This window comes from Calliopsis andreniformis, chromosome 12 (assembly GCF_051401765.1).
Source record: "Calliopsis andreniformis isolate RMS-2024a chromosome 12, iyCalAndr_principal, whole genome shotgun sequence".
NCBI lineage: Eukaryota > Metazoa > Arthropoda > Insecta > Hymenoptera > Andrenidae > Calliopsis > Calliopsis andreniformis.
The window spans coordinates 16,981,511-16,998,919 of NC_135073.1; the positions used below are offsets into that span (position 1 = coordinate 16,981,511).

The window sequence follows — 17,409 nt, forward strand, 5'->3', positions numbered from 1 at the left end:
TTTCCCTTTCACTTGCAACTTGCAACGTTATCGATAAACAAAAGGGCAGTCAAAAGGGCGATGACAGTTACCTATAGTATTAAAATATAAAAATGATCATAAACTAATGGCTTAAAGGGTTGAGGGTTGGTCATGAACCGATAAGTTATCGTCTAATTAAACTTGAATTAAAATGCTCCATCTAGGAAATTTGTATAAAACAATCAAAGTGTGGCTACACTGTCTTGCAATGTATCGAGTGAAGTTGGCACAAAATGGATGCTGCTTGCAAATACTTCGGTTTTAATTAAACATCGATTTACAAAATGGGAAATCAGTTAGTGGGTATCGCGCCTAGTCAAATATTTCCTGTAGAACATTATTTGACGGATCATAGCGACTTATTATTCGATGTGAAGTAAGTATTTCCATCGAGAAAATATCATCTTAGTTTTTATACCAACCTCTGATCTGTCAATATTTCATTTAACATATTAAGTGTGAATCAAAATGTTTAAACAATACTTCTTATAAATAAAAAATCTTATAGTAGTCTTCGTTTTGTATATGTTAAAATTGTGGAATATGAGAAATGAGTTACAGAAAATACATGCATGTTATTTGATTGTATATTTTTTGTGCACTGTGTTTTTAATAATCAACTTTTACACATTTACAGCTTAGGAAGTACCAGATTTTTTAAAGTGGCTCGAGCCAGGAGCCAAGAGGGTCTTATTGTAGTTAAAGTGTTCGCTATTCATGATCCTACATTACCATTATCAGCTTATAAGGACAAACTTGAAGAAATTAGATCTAAGTTGGCATCTGCAGTAAATTGTTTACCTTTTCAAAGAATGATTGTAAGTGTTGTCATTCCATACATGAATGTAAATAGAGTATTTGTACAATTAAAAATAACTATATCCTTATATTAGCTTACAGAAAAATCTGGATCAATAATGAGGGAATATGTAAAGTATTCTCTTTATGACAGAATTAGTACCAGACCATTTTTATCAAGTATAGAAAAGAAGTGGATCACGTTCCAAGTTTTATATGCATTACATCAAGCTCATAAGGTAAGAATATTTAAATAATGAATGTTAAATAATGTATTATTCAAAAGAATATTAAATAGTTTATATTTTGAAAATAAATTAGTCATATCTATAGAGTTTCAGTTGCTCAAATTTTGAAAACTAATTCTTAGTTGTTAAAGCAACACGTTAAAATGCTTTTCATTGCATCAATGAACATATCTACAGTCCTGTAATTGTGACAGAACATATGATAGACTCCATTGACACAGGTTTAAAAATGATTATAATATCATAATTCATCACTTCTCATTTGACTGTAGTTTGGAGTCTGCCATGGTGACATTAAACTAGAAAACATTATGATAACTAGTTGGAACTGGATTTTACTCACAGATTTTGCAAGTTTTAAGCCAACATACCTGCCTGAAGATAACCCTGCTGATTTTTCATATTTTTTTGACACATCTAGGAGAAGGTATACATATATTTTATTAAAAATCCTTAAATTATTATACTAAAATATCTTCTTCACATTTCAGGACATGTTACATAGCCCCTGAACGGTTTGTGAAAACATTATCTTCAGAATTAACCAATACATTATTGTTATCAGAACAAGAACTAAAGACAGGTGATTTGCACCCAATGATGGACATTTTTTCTGCAGGCTGTGCTCTAACAGAATTATATAACGAAGGACACCCACCATTTGATTTTTCTCAACTATTAGGTGCGTGTAATAAACATAAAGATTGTCTGTAGATCATGTATATGGTATTACTGTGAACAAATACTTAAAAATTATTTTATTATGATATATTAAGCGTACAGAAACAATGAGTATTCTGTAAGCAAGCATTTGGATACAATAGAGGATCCAGGAATACGTGAGTTGCTTGCATCTATGCTAGAACGAAATCCTGCAAACAGAAAAAGTGCTGAAATTTACTTAGCACAAGCTCGTGGAATAGTATTTCCGGAATACTTTTACTCGTTTTTGCAATCTTATATGCTTATCTTTTCTGCTGCTCCAATTTTGTCACCAGATGAAAAAATAAACAGATTAAAGAAAGATATCGGCAATATTATTAATATTTTAAAAGCAGAAGACAATGAAAGATTAAAAAATACTGTAAGAAGTACAGAGACCACAAAAAGTAATCAATTTGAAAGTAATGTAGAATCAGCTAAAGATGACTCTGGTCACAGTGATGAAAACACTATTGTTGAAGGGGATAGTGACCAAAGTTTCGATAAAAGTGATCCAGTTGATGCAAAAACTGTTTCAACACAAGACACAAAATCTAATGGTCAAACAGATCAACATTTAGAGACTAAATCACCTGAAGATCAAAAGCAAAAGGTGGATATAGAACATGAAAAACGAATTTTGTATCCAGAACCCCTGGAAGGATTAGTTATCATCACGCAACTGGTCACTTCATGTATACGAGGTTTACATCATTCTCAATCAAAATTGCAAAGTTTAGAAATATTGCTTGAACTAGCTGAGAATACATCGGATGAAACAATATTAGATCGAATTTTGCCTTATATTGTAAGTATTTTAATAAGTACTAGTGACAATGTTACAAAAAATGTTTCAATATAAAAAAAAAAGTAACATTTTTTTATAGTTCCATTTAGTTCACGATCCTGCTCCACGAGTAAGAGTATCAGCTATACATACCTTAACAAAATGTTTACATCTTGTAAAATCAATTCCACCATCAGATGTAAACATTTTCCCGGAATATATTCTGCCAGGTTTGGCTCATATAACACAAGATGAAGCAGTTATTGTGAGAGCTGCTTATGCGGAAAATATTGCACATTTAGCGCATATTGCACTTCGTTACTTGGAAAACGCCCATTTATCTAATTTAGGTAATAAAGAAGGTCCGAAACCAAGTTATGATAGTGAACTTCAGACACTACACGAAATGGTAAATCTATGGAATGAATTAAAGTAATTATTTAATAGTATTTGAGTATGTTACATACTAAAATATATGATACTATTTAGGTACAGCAATCAGTGTCCATGTTGTTAACAGACCCTCAAAATTTAGTGAAGCAAACATTAATGGAAAGTGGAATAAATAAGCTCTGTGTATTTTTTGGTAAACAGAAAGCCAATGATATTCTGCTCAGTCATGTTATTACCTTTTTAAACGATAAAGAAGACAAAGAATTAAGAGGGTCATTTTTCGAATGTATCGTGGGCGTTGCTGCTTACGTGGGTTGGCATAGTAGTCCTATACTTATGCCGCTTCTTCAGCAAGGTCTAGCAGATCCTGAAGAATTTGTAACGACGAAGGCTATTAATGCAATGGCAACACTTACGGAATTAGGTCTTTTACACAAATCTACTCTTTATCAACTTTTATATGAAACTATGGTATTTTTAGTAAGTTTCTTTACAAATATTAGTGATTAAAGAATCATGCTATTTGACCTCAGATGTTCTAAATATATATTTTTACAAAGGTACATGCAAATTTATGGATAAGACACGCAACTGTGGGATTTATTTCCGCGGCTGCCAGAACACTTAATTTAGTGGATGTTCAATGCAAGGTTCAATCGATGATTCAACCCTATTTGAAACATCCGCTGATTCAGATAGAGAAAGAAATTTTATTGTTAGAAGCTTTGGTACCTCCTATACCAAGAATTGTTTATGACTCTGTTATAAAGTATAACGATATAGAAGAATTATTTCAAGTACTCGAGCAAAGACAAATAGCTCGTGCTAAAACAGTAGCTGGAATAGTACCGCAGTATAGTGAAATGAACACTTCATTACGTAATGTAAGTTGTAAGTTCATTTATAAATGTATCTTTCTCAAAATTCGAGAGAGATAACGAAATATTTGCAGCTTTTCAGACGATTGAGTTCAGAGTCAATGACCGAAACAGTTGAAGACCAATTGTTAATAATGAAACCACATTTAATGAAAATTAACAAATACCGCAACTCGGTGGACGCGAAACAAAGCACATTGAAATCTATGGATGGGAAATTAGAATTAAATTCTATGAAGGATAGAATACGACATCACATAGTGATATTATATCCTGATACAAAAGCAGATTTAGGTCTCCCACCTTTCAAGCGATTAGATCGCAGAACTTCGGAGAGTGTTAGCACGTATGCAACAATGAACCAAGAATGGCGTACAATGTTTGCAGCCCAAGACAATGTTCAAGTAATTTCAAGAATAAACATGCAATTATCAGGTAAATCTCATAAAACACTAGCTAATGGTTTTTTATATTGTAGCATACTGTTAAAATGTCGGATATGACTGGAAGTAGCGGAAGCCCTAGCCAAAGTTTACATGGAGGAGACATACACTTATCGCCTCAACATAGTCTCTCTGATATGAATAGTATAAATGATCATTCGCTCCATGAACGTTCATATATCCAATGTACGTCTTTCGAACACAGTACTCATGAATATTTCAGTATTAGAGATACAACTTTTTGTGTCATTTCAGATAGGTGTGCACCCTGCAGATTAGAAGTGAGACAACTGACATACAGAAAACAAGAACAACATGCTGCAGCATTGAGAGCGCAGCATTGGGCTGATAATATTGCATGGCAAACTGGTAATTACTCATGATACCTTTTAGATATTATAGCAGTATTGGTTGTTAATATTTGTGATCTCTGAAAGGTTCGAGATTACTGCCAAGTGGATGGAGACCTCGTGGAGTTCCAGTTGCACATCTTCACGAACACAGAGCTGCCATAAATAGGCTAGTATCTATACCAGACACTAGTCTGTTTGCAAGTAGCTCTGCAGATGGGTGTATTAAGATTTGGGATGCAAGTAAGATGGAAGGCAGAAACATAGCTAATCGTTCTAGGTAAAATATTGCTTAAATTTTCATATTGAACATTTCCATGTATATCTAACATGTATTTGATTTTTATCAGGCAAACTTATATTCATAGAGGTGGTCCTTTAGTCGGTTTAACCGTGTGTGACCAGGGTCAATCATTGGCGAGCTCTGCTAGCCAATCGGGGACAGTGTTTGTTTTACGAATTGAACCAAACTCAAGTAAAATGAGTGTAATTGGTACCAGACAGTTGGATCTTCAAGTAACTATCTATACCTTAATCTGACTTTACATCTCCATGTTTTACTGTCAATAAAAATCTTCTACTTGAATGTATAGGAAGAGGGATGCGCAGTTGATCTGCAGTATCTAGATTCTGGATCACAATCAGTCCTCGTTTACGCTTCATTGTATGGATCGCTTGTCGGCTGGGATTTACGATGCCCTGGTACAACATGGCGTTTAGAAAACGATCTAAAACATGGAGTGATTACCTCGTTTTGTGTAAATAATTATCAACAATGGTTGACTCTTGGTACGAGCTCGGGCGTACATACGTGCTGGGATTTGCGATTTCAATTACCAATAACCAGCATTAAACATCCCACGGGTAAATTCATAATCGTATTAAATCTATAAAATATGATTTATACAAGTTAAATAATCTATTTTGTTATAGGTGCACGAGTGAGGAAAGTAATCACTCATCCAACAGAGCATTCGTGGATAATTTCGGCAGTGCAGGGTAACAACGAAATTTCAATGTGGAATCTTGAAACTGATTTTCGGCAAATGGTCCTCTGGGCCTCGAGTGCACCACCGCTTAGTCATACTCAAGGTGGTCACAGCGTATGTGCAATGTATTCTGGTTGTATCGATCGCTCAGGCTTCCTATTAGCTGGTGGTACCGATATGAGATTGCGTTTTTGGGATTTAAATACGCCCAATGAATCCTATGTCGCTTTACCCGCAGCAAACGACGTTACTTCTCCAAATTCATTAGCATATGAGTTAGTATCCATGTATTATGATATTTATATTTTTATCTGCTTAAACATATGTACATTATTTATACTAAACGTACGAATCGTGGTAACATAATCTTTGATATTTTCTCAGGCAACGTTTAATAGATGGAACGAACGTAGTGCTAGAGGTATTAGCCAGTGGTGGTCCTACTCCGTCATCCAGTGGAAGCAGTAGTGTTCGAACGAGAAATTCTGAAGAAGGTGGTCAAGGTCCTGAAACACCACCGTCTGGACATCACGATACAATTTCAGCTGTGGCAATGTCGAACACGTGCATACTCACTGGTAGTACAGATGGGTTGATACAAGTCTGGAAATGATTATTTTCCCTTTTATCGAGTCGCGTTTCACATACCTGCACACAGTATACAAATTTTTCTAACGTGTTACGGATCTATTCCGTATGAACGACTTCAATATCAGACATCGACATTTTTTATGAACGAACTCGCGTGCTACTACAGTAATTCTGTGATTTTTTTATTTGTATATAATGTGTAATATATACGATATTTATTAAGATTGCATCGATAGTTATAATGATAGTAACGATAAATATGCATTTCTTGGACAGAACGTACATAAGTTAAGTTACTTTAATACAGCTATTCTTGTGTAATATAAATGATTTATTTTTCTACGGAAAATGAAAGAAAAAGGAAACGAGAAAGAGCTTTCTGTACTGTAATTTGGAATGTTTCAGAATTGTTAGTACAAACTTAAATGGTTAACAGAAGTCATAGAAAAAGGTATAAAGTCCTAGGATTTTGGCGAACATTTTTGAGATCCGAGCACCGCCAGCAAAAAGTTAATAAACATAGGTATGTATAGTAATTTAAAACTAAATCTTCTAGAATCGAAAAAATTTGTCTATTTATATTTATCAGTCTTATTACGTCTTTCCATGGAATTCTATTATCCACTTAAGTTTGTACTTACATTTCTTAAACATCCAGGAGATTAAGAAATCTTTAACGATATTAGCTCTTAGATTAACGTAGCAGCAACGATTAACCGCGGAAGTATAATACATTAGATGAAGCATACACAATCAGTCTACAAAATAATGCGTTTTAAGAAATTTTATCCCACAGTACTGTCATTAATACTGGCAAACACGTACTTTTTTTCATGTCGTTAGTTATTTAACAGTAAACTTGTATACTGACTGAAATACTCAGTGGATATCTTCGTATTCTCCAATAGTGATACAATAAATTCATATTTTTAATGCACCTGTGTGATCCATTCATTCGTTTGATTTATCACCAGGGACATACTGGTCCAGAAGGATAAGGTGCTCGACCAGGAAACGCGTAAGGATCGGCATTGACCGTCCTGCAAATTTCCTTCCATCTTTCTTTGCCTCCTTTTCCTTGACGCCGTCTATGCTGTTGACTCTTGTAATCAGGTATCTGATAATTGTACCCAGGTTGTTCACCGAAAAGAATTTCAAGCCATGGTGCCGCGAATACAGTAACAATTAATAACACAAATGTGAACAAGATTTTCATTTTAACTGTGTCTTTTTTTCGGTAGCGTCCTGACTTTGAATTTCAACGTACACCTGAAAAACAGTTGGAAAAAATAAATGCACAAGCTCGCGAATAATTGGAGAACGAAACACAGTAAACTTTCATGCTGAAAAACCGATTGACAAACGATTAGGACACCTACGCTTCAAGATCTCTATTTTTACTTTCGAAATTGACACCTGTGCAGAGCAACTAGATAATTATTCTTTTAAGATCTTCAACACTTTAGTTACAGTTCACTGAACTAACAACAATTCTCTATTTTCCGACACTTAATTGCAGTTGCATTTCCTCTCCTTTTTTTATTTTTTTACACTTTTAATATAAGTTGGAGCTATACTCTCACGGTAGCGAGTACATTCTCGCAGTGAAAAGATACTGGATGCCCGCTGCTCTTTTATATACCTAAACTGCTCCAGCGCTCAGAAAAAATGCGCTGGCTGAACTTATAATTACGCACACCTTTACCTGTTATTGTTTACTGTCTTCCTCAAGGGCAGTGCAATGGAGAACCGAACAGTAGAGATGATATCGGTGATTGCGCCGAATTTAATCTGTGGTCAAGGTCAATCCAAATCATTTTAAAATTTGTGAAGTATCTCATTCATTTTGCGGAAGAACCTTATACATAAATTATTTTATAGATCATTAACTATCATTTAAGGAAATTTGCTGTTAATATAAAAATATGAATTCTTGTGCTCCATTGCAGTAATTATTTTACAGTTTCTTGTCAATTTCCCTTTCGATCGATCAGTCCCAATTATTTTGAAACTTGTGCATGCAGAATAACGGATGTCTCCTCAATGACATTGAACTTGGGGAAGACCCTACTTGTTCACTCTCTGTTGCAAATTAAAGCATGATCCTTATTCACAAAACGTACGGTATATTTTCGTATTCGGAGCACGGATTCTGTTTTAAGCAAATACAGAATAATGCACGGAATGTTAATTGAATTATAACTGCTTATAAATAACAGGAATTCTTGAGGTTCAATTGTGCAAAGCAGATGAATTATTAATCACATTTTTGTTGCATCTATTACTCTTTTACTATTAATCGTCAGAAAAGCATCATAAAATTGTATCAATGTACTTGTAATACGTCATTTAATAATTTTCTTCTGTTTATCGATAACGAGACGATTCACTTAATGTTCAACTTTATATCAATTTTGTGTCAAGGCTTATGGCTTTGACAGTACAACAGTAACTATCAATATTTCTCTAATAATTTGTCCTTCATTGAGGAATTGTTCGTATCGACTTCTGCAAAAGAAAAGAAGGGAGGACAACCGCATGCCTAAATTGTATCTTCAAAGCGACATTACTCATTCCCGATAAACCGCAAACTCTGTAAATAGCAGAGCCAAGTTACGCTTAATAGTTCTTATTAAGGTTCAGTATGACTAGGTCGTAATCATTTCCTATTACCGTAATAGCCGGTTTCCAGGCTGTTGAACTATTAATAGCATTTGGCAGAGAAAGTACACTCTGCTGTTTTGCGCGAAAGGGTTCACGAATCTCGGATAATTTTCTCATGTTTCAGCGCGTCTGGTTTGACCTGTTAACTGTTACAAATTTTTGAATTAAACTCAACGTCACAGTCGTGTGATAAGAAGATTTGGGTCACGGTGAACTGGACATAAATAATTATATCAATTATACTCTGATAAAGCGCTCGGTGGTTCGGTTAGATAGAGTCGTGTGGCTTTCCCTTTGGAACGAAAAATAAGTCTTAGTCTTCCGTAGTTCTAACCAGAACAGATGAATCATATGAATAAATAAGATCTTATTTTGCGCATGTTTACCTATTTAGTATTCCTCGGGAGGCAGACGCACGGGAATACATGACTAAATAGTTTCCATAATAAGAAATTCAGTCAAAGAATGGGATGTGTCAGACGATGCCTTGTACATAATTCTTCTCCGCTTTTTTATGATATGAACCAGATATAATCGCATGTGTCGTCTAACATAAACCTGATGTAACTCTTCGTAGTTCCTAGTTTCGTAATTCAATAGAATAGAGAATAAAGATTCATCAAGAAAAAATTTTTCTTAGCGGAGGATGAAACGTTTCATTCTTGATTCCTATAGACCAAGTTCATCTTTCGGATTTATAGGTACTGGCCATAGCAAACTGTCTAAATATTATGAATAGAGGTCTCCTTGAAGCTGCTCTTGGTAGCTAACTGCATCACTGCATGCGTCAGTTCCGTTTTGCTTCTGTTTGAGAAAGCTTCTGCAAACCAAGTTTCCCTTGTAATTCAACTCGCCGCGCAGTTTCACTGGCATTCAAGCGACTAAGGATGACAACACCCAAGTAACATATTATCCTTTGTTTTCTGATTCTTGTTAATAAGGCTCTTTTGTTCCTTTGTTGTAAACATCTCTTACATCTTACACATTTTTAACAATGTCCAAGATTCTTAATGCCGACGATAGGGATAGCCAGCAGACTGGAAGTCGACTGAACTTCTCACTGAAGATGCAACGAAGCTTTAAGAAGGTGAAAAGGAGCATTCAGAAGATGACTGGTACGTCAGCGAAGCTAAATTAATAAAGCTTAGATTATAATATCAGCGATCGTTATATTATTTTTATTTTACTTGGAAAACAAAAATATAAAATGTATTTCAACGCGAGAGCCTCACTGTGATACCTCTATGATTCATATTCAAGTAATCTCTGATTATCGCAGATTCGAAAATTATCGTACTAGACGATTTTCAATACTTTTAGAACCTTCGACGACTGTTCAACCTCACTGCGTTTTCGTAGAGAACATGCAAGACGACGAGAGGCAACTGCCTTACATATTTCCGGAGCGGCTTCACTCTCTAACGTGCCGAACTGGTTTCACGAAGAACGAAATACGAAAGCTCTACCGCGCTTTTAAGCAGTACTGCCCGCGAGGAGCGGTGACCACGAACGATCTGAAACCGGCATATGCGAAATTATTTCCATTGGGAGACTCGGCTAAATATGCACAAATTGTTTTTAATACCTTCGACAGGGATGGCGATGGAATCATAAATTTTGGGGATCTCCTCGGTGAAATAGCATTGATTACCAATGGTGATATCAACCAAAAACTCTCCTGGATCTTTAGGTGATTATTTAGAATCATAAGGGTTCGTTATTTATGAAACTTGTTTAATACTATCTTCTTCTTTTGCTTGTCATTAGGTTCTACGACCTAAACGGAGACGGTTACGTCACGAGAAAGGAAATGCTAATCATAATAACTGCGATTTACGAAATGCTTCATAATGGTCAAAGTATCCAACGAATGGTCGATAGGCATGTGGACAAAGTTTTCGAGAAGATGGACATCGATAAAGACGGAGTTATATCCCAAGAGGAATTCATAAGCAGCTGTAAAAATGTACAGTGAATGATGCACTGTCTATTAGCGTAATTCGTCTAAGATCATTTTATGACAATATTATTAATAATATGCTTTTTATTTTTAGGATTCTGCAATCCAAAATCAGCTGATAATATTCAATCGGGTCTGGTGATGAAATATAAGCATATTGTGATTTCTAAATTACATTACTTTTGAAAGAAGCAATCCTGTAAGCTTCTGATTTCGTGAACGCTCATCGTTCTAAAATAAAATAACATAGTTATGAAATATGGTTTGCTTTAATAGTTAAATAATAAGTAAAAATACAAAAAAAGTTATTTACAATTTAACTGTATGTCACAGATATATTTCTTTCCAAATGTAAGTTGAACACTGTCATGTAAATATTTCTGCACTTTTAAAATAATCTTTTTTGTAAGATATAGAAGACACAGGCAAGAAAGAATGCAAATGCCAGTGCTAATAAAGCTTTATCAGTAACTTCTCTTCTGCCGTATTTACCTAAAAGTTTACCAGATTGAACTATGACTTGTTGTTGATGTTCTAGTTCATCTTTTGTAGTGAACACCTTATCAGAGGAAGTCACTGAAAAATTAAAAGACATTAGATGTGATATTTTGTTATTTTTAAATACAATTTCTAGAAAGAAATTATATACATAATGTATCCAGTGTATCAGCACTTCTTTGAGTTGTTTCAGCTAAATGTTTGGATATACTTAAAAGTTTATCTGACAACTGGTTGGATGTATTCGCTATACTTTGTTTATCACGTCTTTTACGAATAATGGCTTGCTGTTCCTCTGGCATTGACAATAATTCTTCCTTAGCAAGTTTATCTATTACACACATACTAACAACATTTGCTTTACGAAATGCAGCTAAAGCAGTATTTAGCTGCTGTGTAGAAGTATCCACTTCTGCCAGTAATTCAGCTTTCTTCTTTTCAGAAAGTTCTCTTTCTGCTTGTGATGCTAATTTATCAATGGCTAACCTTAGGGCTGCTATTTTTGCTCTACCTTCTGCATTCAGTTCATTAAGCAGTTCTAGAGGACCTGTACATTTTTGTATATCCTAGAAAATACATATCGATTACTAAAAAATTACGGAAATACTGTATAAATTATCTTTTTTTTATATGCCATAGAAGGTTAAAATAATCGCGATAAAATTTTTAATGAAATAAATTATTTTGCGATTCAACAGTTGATTATTAAATACATGAATTAAATAATTTCATATTCAGTATATTAAGCTTGGAACACATCATAATGTTACGAATTTTTCCATATTGTAACATATTAGAGGTTATATTATACGTTGCAATTATTATAACAATTTTATTTCAACCGATACTTACTTGTATTAAAGCTGTAACTTGAAGATGATGTTTTACAATATCCTGACGTACTAAATCTAATTCATAATTGTCAGTGTCCATTGGAGCACGTGTTCCTTTACGTAGCTTGGACAGTTGTACGTAAAATGAAATGCAATTTTAATGCTAATTGACATATTGTGTTCGGGTCACGAGTACAGGTTTCAAATATCAATAAAATTTCGTATACCTCATTTATTAAGACTCATCTTTGTTAACTGTATTATTACGATTGTATTTTGTTTAAATATTAGTAAAAATTATTGTTAACATATTGTAAAATAAAACAGATAATACGTAAACCGATTGCCTTCAATTTCTGTCAAAACTAAAATTATAAATCGTTTTAAATGTTAAAGCTTAAAGCAACATAATTGATGAAGCAACGAGGTTATGTTATTAATCATAGTTAGCACAGTTGAGGTAGTACAATTTATTAATATGGAGTATGAGTACAACACTATTGTCATACAACAAAACAAATTGTATTGTGACATGTATGGTCGTCTTAATTATAAATACAAAGACCAAAAAATGGTGATGTTTTTTATTCTTAGAATGTGATCAAATAAATTAGGTAAAATATGTGTTGATATAATACTATACAATTCAACACACTTATTTAAAATTTTGCCGACGTTGTACAATGCGCCTATATCATTCTATGTTACATAAGTCTCTTTAAAATTAACAGAGATCACAGGATAATTTAACGAAGACAGTTTATTACAGCGGTCGTGAATTCTGTTGTAGAACTCTGTCCACCTAGATCTTTCGTTAATACTTTTCCATCGTTCAAGACGCGGTTCAACGCATCTTTGATTTGCTCACTATAACGTTTGAGATTAACGTGACGTAAGAGCTTCACAGCACACAAAAGCATGGCAGTAGGATTTGCAACATTTTTACCAACAGCTTCTGAATACGTGTGCCTCGCGCCCTAAAATACAATAATAATAATATACATTTGAAATTTTATTAATTTTATGTAAATTTGAAGTGTACACATTTTTATGTAATAAATTCATTTGTCTTACCGGTTCAAAGACTACACATTCTGGACTGTAACTGGCACCTGCAACTACACCAGCACCACCAACTAGTCCAGATGCAAGATTGTCTAAGATATTACCATACAAATTCGGTAATACCATTACATCAAATTGATGAGGATTAGACACCATTTGCATTGTACAATTGTCTACTATCATTGTTTCAAATGTAATCCTGCAATTATATTAGGATATATATTGTATTTATAATGTATTTGTAAGTTGTGAAACGAAATAACTATATATAGTTACCTAGGATACATTTTGGCAATCTCTTGGCATGATTTTAAGAAAAGGCCATCACCAAGCTTCATGATATTGGCTTTGTGAACACAAGTAACTTTCTTACGGTTATGCTTTACAGCATAATCAAATGCAAACTTTGCAATTCTTTGACTCTTAGCTGCTGTTACTATTTTCAAACACTCTACCACTCCTTTCACAGATTCATGTTCTAAGGCAGAGTATTCTCCCTCTGTTTGTTCTCTGATAATGATACAATCCACATTCTTATGACGGCATTTAACCCCAGGCAGAGATTTTACATGCACCACATTAGAGTATAAATCTAAGCTTTTGCGTAATTTCATGTTTAATGTTTGCAGTTCACCAGTTAAAGAATGATCTGGTGTCGCTAAGATACCCTGTTGAATATCAGACGGCATTCAAAATTATATTTTTAATTGAAAATACATTTTTTCTGGTATATAGATACAAAAGTACCTTTAAGCACACTCTGTTTCTTGCAATGCTGTTGGATACTTGTTCAAGGGGTGCACTCAAAGTTGGATTTACTTCAGACAGAAAATAAGGTTCAAATTCAACCGGTACATTTGCTGCTTTGAAAACACTTTGAACAGAAACTACCAGTTCCGGTCCTACTCCATCTCCTGGTATGAGAGTACATTTTACCTTTCCTTCTTGTTCAATTGCCTAAAGAATACAATCATGTACATATATATATTGATTTCTTCTAGAAAAAAGTCTAACACTTACAGATTCCTGATGCCGCACTGCTCCCACATGCAAAGTTCTAACAGCTCCTTTTTGAGCAGTCTGTAATAAAAAACATTTCTCGACTTACTTTGTAAATCTTAAAAAATATACTACTAATCAAAGTAAAATGGAAAAGACGGTAATATATTCCTTCAAGTATAATTACATTACTTATACAGTATTAAATGGTTATAAATATAAGAACAACAGACGAAAACGTAACGATTGAATAACACAATCTCTCAAATCGTTCGTTTCATCGATTTTATTAATTGAGTTCCAATGATTTCTACACTTTGATCATTAAATAAAACGAGAGAGCTCGCATTAATATTCTTCTTACAATTTATTTCTTCTTATACCAAAACAGTTTTATGTTTTTAGAAAAAAAACTAATTCGTCTGCTATGTCCTTGTGATAATCATTGGCACTGTCTTCGATCATATTTGTATATAGCATCGAATTAAATGAATTACTTAGTAGAATCAGACATTATCACGAGTTGACAAAATATAAGAGGTTCTACGAATTATATAGGAATTATAGATCTGTCGCTTTAACTGAATATGCATTACCTGCGAAAATACTCTGCAAATGTTTCTCGCGAGTAAAGCCATTTTTCCGTGATGGACCGTAGTGTCGCTCCTGCTCTCGCGGTTGTATGCTCAGTAACGTATCAATTTTGGAAATACTATGAATATTTACACAATTTCTTCTTAAACAAATCATTTTACTGCATACTAAATATCTAAAAAAGAACGATTTACTTCTATAAATTATTCTGACTTTCGACCTACAGCTTTGATTTACACTGATTTACAAATAATGTGGTCCCCAATAACACGGTCCTGACTTAGCGACGATAGTGTCGCCATCTAGTGTTGACACCATTGTGACAGTTTTCATCCGCACCCCCGTGCCAGCAAATTAATGCGTAGGAGTCCATAGGCGTCGCCACTGAACATTTCTACATCCAAAGGCGTACTCTTTTCATCATTTATTTTTGCAATAATTGGACAGTATTTTCATTCATAACGAATTATTGCGGTATGATAAGGACTCTAAATGTTCAGAGAGTGAAAGAATTAATAAATAAGCATTATTATATGATTTTATTTTCCAATCGGTAAGAAAGTTAGCTTAACTACTTTACCTGCGTATATGTAATAGCAGACGACATTTTTATGCGAAGCTATATGGCACTTGAAGGTGGTTTGTGATGGTTTGTGTTGATGTGAAGTGTATAATTATTGCTATATACTGAATTTTGTGTTGCATTTCGAAGAGTACTTTCAAAATCTATCAAAATGATGATGGATTACTTTGTTACGAATAATTCCTTAGCACCTGCACCTATGGGAATCCAAAGTACTGCAGGTGCTGTTCCTGTGAAAAATGATAAAGGTTAGTGTCATGATATTTTCATTTGTACTTCGTGTTTACTACTAGCACTAATGATTAAAGTCACAATTTATGTTGAAATTATTGTACTGACTTATATGTTCGTGTATGTTTTATAATTTTGCGATGTTATAATTTTAGGGGAAGTGTCTATGAAAAAAGTGAAAGTTCATCGCTATGTTTCTGGTAAACGTCCTGATTATGCACCAGCAGCTAGCTCTGAAGAAGAATCTGAAGAAGAAGACTTTCTAGAAAGACGAGTACATAAGAATTATGAGGAGAATGAAATTTCTACAGAAGTTCCTACTCAATCACAAGTTAGGATAAGAGATGAAGACGATCCTCGTATAAGGAGATTGACACGATTAGAAAGGCAAAAGGAATCTAATACGGAAATTCGTGTAGAAAGACATAGGCATATCCATGAACCAGAATTAATAGAAGTTGAACCAGAAAGAACTCGTGAAAGGATTAAATTAGAAAGTTCAGATTCATCAGAAGATGAGGAATTATCAGATTCCGAGATTGAAAGAAGACGTGAAGCATTAAAACAAAGAGTTTTATCCAAGAAAGAAAATGAAGAGGAATTAATTCATGGTGAAGAAGATGAAAGATCAGGTGAGAGTTCGGAAGAAAGTTCTGAATATGAAGAATACACAGATTCAGAAGAAGAAACTGGTCCAAGATTGAAACCTGTTTTTGTACGTAAAAAGGATAGAATTACTGTAATGGAGAAAGAGAAAGAAGCAATGAAACAAAAGCAAGCAGAAATTGAGGCCAAGAAGATGGCTGAGGAACGAAAAAGGCATACACTAAGGGTAAATTGTGTTATTCAAAAAAGTGGAAAATTAATTTCTTATATTTTTTTCACTAATTTATTTATCATTGTAGATGGTAGAAGAGGCAATTAGAAAGGAAACACAAGTTGGTAAGAATAACAATGACCAAGAAGGAAAGCTCGAAGATGTTTGTACAGATGATGAAAATGATGAAGTAGAATATGAAGCATGGAAATTGCGAGAACTGAAAAGAATTAAACGTGATCGTGAGGAAAGAGAACAGTATGTACCATTAAATATGTTAATACTCATTATTGTGCTTATAACATTTATTTATCAAATCATTTTATTTCATAGACTTGAAAAGGAACGTCTCGAAATCGAACGTATTCGAAATATGACGGAAGAAGAGCGAAGACAAGAAGCTCGGTTGAATCCGAAACTTATTACAAACAAAGCAGCTAAAGGAAAGTATAAATTTTTACAAAAGTATTATCATCGTGGAGCGTTCTATTTGGACAAAGAGGACAATATATTTAAACGAGACTTTTCTGGTGCAACATTGGAAGATCACTTCGATAAGACAATTTTACCAAAAGTAATGCAAGTAAAGAACTTCGGGCGTAGTGGTAGAACTAAATATACTCATTTAGTCGATCAAGATACTACTCAATTTGATTCGCCATGGATCTCGGAAACAGCCCAAAATTTGAAGTTCCACAATAATCAAGCAGCGGGAATGAAACAGATATTCGATCGTCCGTCATTAAAAAAGCGAAAAAGTGAAAATTGAAATACGTTATTTTAAAATTGATTAATTGTAAAAATTAGTTTCAAATAACATTGATAGATACAAGACATCTGAATATTTCTAAAAAATAAAATATATAACAATAAAACAGACTTAATAATAAAATAGTGGATCACAAACATACATCATCAAGTAGTATAATTTTTTTACTAAAAATTATATAGAATAGATATAAATC

The 17,409-nt window shown here is 33.8% G+C and overlaps 5 protein-coding genes and 1 long non-coding RNA gene across 10 annotated transcripts; 3 read left to right on the plus strand and 3 right to left on the minus strand.

Annotated features, from left to right (window-relative positions):
• The first annotated feature begins 300 nt into the window (after positions 1 to 300).
• Positions 301 to 7,137, plus strand: Vps15 (vacuolar protein sorting 15). The gene is made up of 17 exons (XM_076389193.1): positions 301 to 397; positions 659 to 839; positions 915 to 1,058; positions 1,340 to 1,494; positions 1,559 to 1,749; positions 1,844 to 2,577; positions 2,657 to 2,965; positions 3,046 to 3,429; positions 3,510 to 3,833; positions 3,902 to 4,231; positions 4,306 to 4,456; positions 4,526 to 4,639; positions 4,708 to 4,900; positions 4,971 to 5,136; positions 5,214 to 5,484; positions 5,554 to 5,884; positions 5,994 to 7,137. Exons 1-17 carry the CDS (start codon positions 306 to 308, stop codon positions 6,220 to 6,222), a joined length of 4,299 nt encoding a protein of 1,432 aa, XP_076245308.1. The 5' UTR covers positions 301 to 305; the 3' UTR covers positions 6,223 to 7,137.
• On the minus strand, positions 5,892 to 9,800 carry LOC143185899 (uncharacterized). 2 transcript variants are annotated; one of them, XR_013002969.1, is made up of 4 exons: positions 8,874 to 9,800; positions 7,906 to 8,793; positions 7,139 to 7,469; positions 5,892 to 6,212 (listed from the first exon to the last, which is right to left on the minus strand). It is a non-coding gene; the product is annotated as an uncharacterized LOC143185899 (long non-coding RNA). The 2 variants fall into 2 exon arrangements; XR_013002968.1 differs by lacking the exons at positions 7,906 to 8,793; positions 8,874 to 9,800 and adding an exon at positions 7,580 to 7,899.
• Positions 7,992 to 11,056, plus strand: LOC143185896 (neurocalcin homolog). 4 transcript variants are annotated; one of them, XM_076389199.1, is made up of 6 exons: positions 7,992 to 8,002; positions 9,566 to 9,765; positions 9,868 to 9,979; positions 10,185 to 10,554; positions 10,632 to 10,830; positions 10,919 to 11,056. In XM_076389199.1, exons 3-6 carry the CDS (start codon positions 9,931 to 9,933, stop codon positions 10,964 to 10,966), a joined length of 666 nt encoding a protein of 221 aa, XP_076245314.1. In that variant the 5' UTR covers positions 7,992 to 8,002; positions 9,566 to 9,765; positions 9,868 to 9,930; the 3' UTR covers positions 10,967 to 11,056. The 4 variants fall into 4 exon arrangements, with proteins under 4 accessions (XP_076245314.1, XP_076245312.1, XP_076245311.1 ...); XM_076389197.1 differs by lacking the exons at positions 7,992 to 8,002; positions 9,566 to 9,765 and having other exon boundaries at positions 9,848 to 9,979; positions 10,224 to 10,554; XM_076389196.1 differs by lacking the exons at positions 7,992 to 8,002; positions 9,566 to 9,765 and having other exon boundaries at positions 9,859 to 9,979.
• Positions 9,994 to 12,484, minus strand: Sec20 (vesicle transport protein Sec20). Its single transcript, XM_076389200.1, has 5 exons — positions 12,175 to 12,484; positions 11,474 to 11,888; positions 11,138 to 11,400; positions 10,450 to 11,055; positions 9,994 to 10,378 (listed from the first exon to the last, which is right to left on the minus strand). Exons 1-3 carry the CDS (start codon positions 12,253 to 12,255, stop codon positions 11,213 to 11,215), a joined length of 684 nt encoding a protein of 227 aa, XP_076245315.1. The 5' UTR covers positions 12,256 to 12,484; the 3' UTR covers positions 9,994 to 10,378; positions 10,450 to 11,055; positions 11,138 to 11,212.
• A 241-nt stretch (positions 12,485 to 12,725) lies between these two features.
• Positions 12,726 to 14,925, minus strand: Idh3b (isocitrate dehydrogenase [NAD] subunit beta, mitochondrial). Its single transcript, XM_076389195.1, has 6 exons — positions 14,816 to 14,925; positions 14,241 to 14,300; positions 13,968 to 14,177; positions 13,497 to 13,888; positions 13,230 to 13,419; positions 12,726 to 13,132 (listed from the first exon to the last, which is right to left on the minus strand). Exons 1-6 carry the CDS (start codon positions 14,855 to 14,857, stop codon positions 12,902 to 12,904), a joined length of 1,125 nt encoding a protein of 374 aa, XP_076245310.1. The 5' UTR covers positions 14,858 to 14,925; the 3' UTR covers positions 12,726 to 12,901.
• A 290-nt stretch (positions 14,926 to 15,215) lies between these two features.
• On the plus strand, positions 15,216 to 17,354 carry Mfap1 (Microfibril-associated protein 1). Its single transcript, XM_076389194.1, has 4 exons — positions 15,216 to 15,644; positions 15,783 to 16,459; positions 16,533 to 16,702; positions 16,778 to 17,354. Exons 1-4 carry the CDS (start codon positions 15,548 to 15,550, stop codon positions 17,211 to 17,213), a joined length of 1,380 nt encoding a protein of 459 aa, XP_076245309.1. The 5' UTR covers positions 15,216 to 15,547; the 3' UTR covers positions 17,214 to 17,354.
• The last annotated feature ends 55 nt before the right edge of the window (positions 17,355 to 17,409 follow it).

Bases quoted from the DNA above. Each gene is read 5' to 3' on its own strand.
- Sec20 (XM_076389200.1), bottom strand. From the start codon at position 12,255: ATGGACACTGACAATTATGAATTAGATTTAGTACGTCAGGATATTGTA. The intron at 11,889-12,174 runs GTAAGTATCGGT...TGTATTTTCTAG, and splicing joins AAGTTACAGCTTTAATACAA to GATATACAAAAATGTACAGG. The intron at 11,401-11,473 runs GTATATAATTTC...TTAATTTTTCAG, and splicing joins TGATACACTGGATACATTAT to TGACTTCCTCTGATAAGGTG.
- Vps15 (XM_076389193.1), top strand. From the start codon at position 306: ATGGGAAATCAGTTAGTGGGTATCGCGCCTAGTCAAATATTTCCTGTA. The intron at 1,495-1,558 runs GTATACATATAT...TTCACATTTCAG, and splicing joins TTTGACACATCTAGGAGAAG to GACATGTTACATAGCCCCTG. The intron at 5,137-5,213 runs GTAACTATCTAT...TTGAATGTATAG, and splicing joins CCAGACAGTTGGATCTTCAA to GAAGAGGGATGCGCAGTTGA.
- Idh3b (XM_076389195.1), bottom strand. From the start codon at position 14,857: ATGGCTTTACTCGCGAGAAACATTTGCAGAGTATTTTCGCAG. The intron at 14,301-14,815 runs GTAATGCATATT...TTTTTATTACAG, and splicing joins TTTGCAGAGTATTTTCGCAG to ACTGCTCAAAAAGGAGCTGT. The intron at 13,889-13,967 runs GTACTTTTGTAT...GATATTCAACAG, and splicing joins GAAACAGAGTGTGCTTAAAG to GGTATCTTAGCGACACCAGA.
- Mfap1 (XM_076389194.1), top strand. From the start codon at position 15,548: ATGATGATGGATTACTTTGTTACGAATAATTCCTTAGCACCTGCACCT. The intron at 15,645-15,782 runs GTTAGTGTCATG...TTATAATTTTAG, and splicing joins TCCTGTGAAAAATGATAAAG to GGGAAGTGTCTATGAAAAAA. The intron at 16,703-16,777 runs GTATGTACCATT...TTTATTTCATAG, and splicing joins GATCGTGAGGAAAGAGAACA to ACTTGAAAAGGAACGTCTCG.
- LOC143185896 (XM_076389196.1), top strand. From the start codon at position 9,859: ATGTCCAAGATTCTTAATGCCGACGATAGGGATAGCCAGCAGACTGGA. The intron at 9,980-10,184 runs GTACGTCAGCGA...CAATACTTTTAG, and splicing joins GAGCATTCAGAAGATGACTG to AACCTTCGACGACTGTTCAA. The intron at 10,555-10,631 runs GTGATTATTTAG...GCTTGTCATTAG, and splicing joins AAACTCTCCTGGATCTTTAG to GTTCTACGACCTAAACGGAG.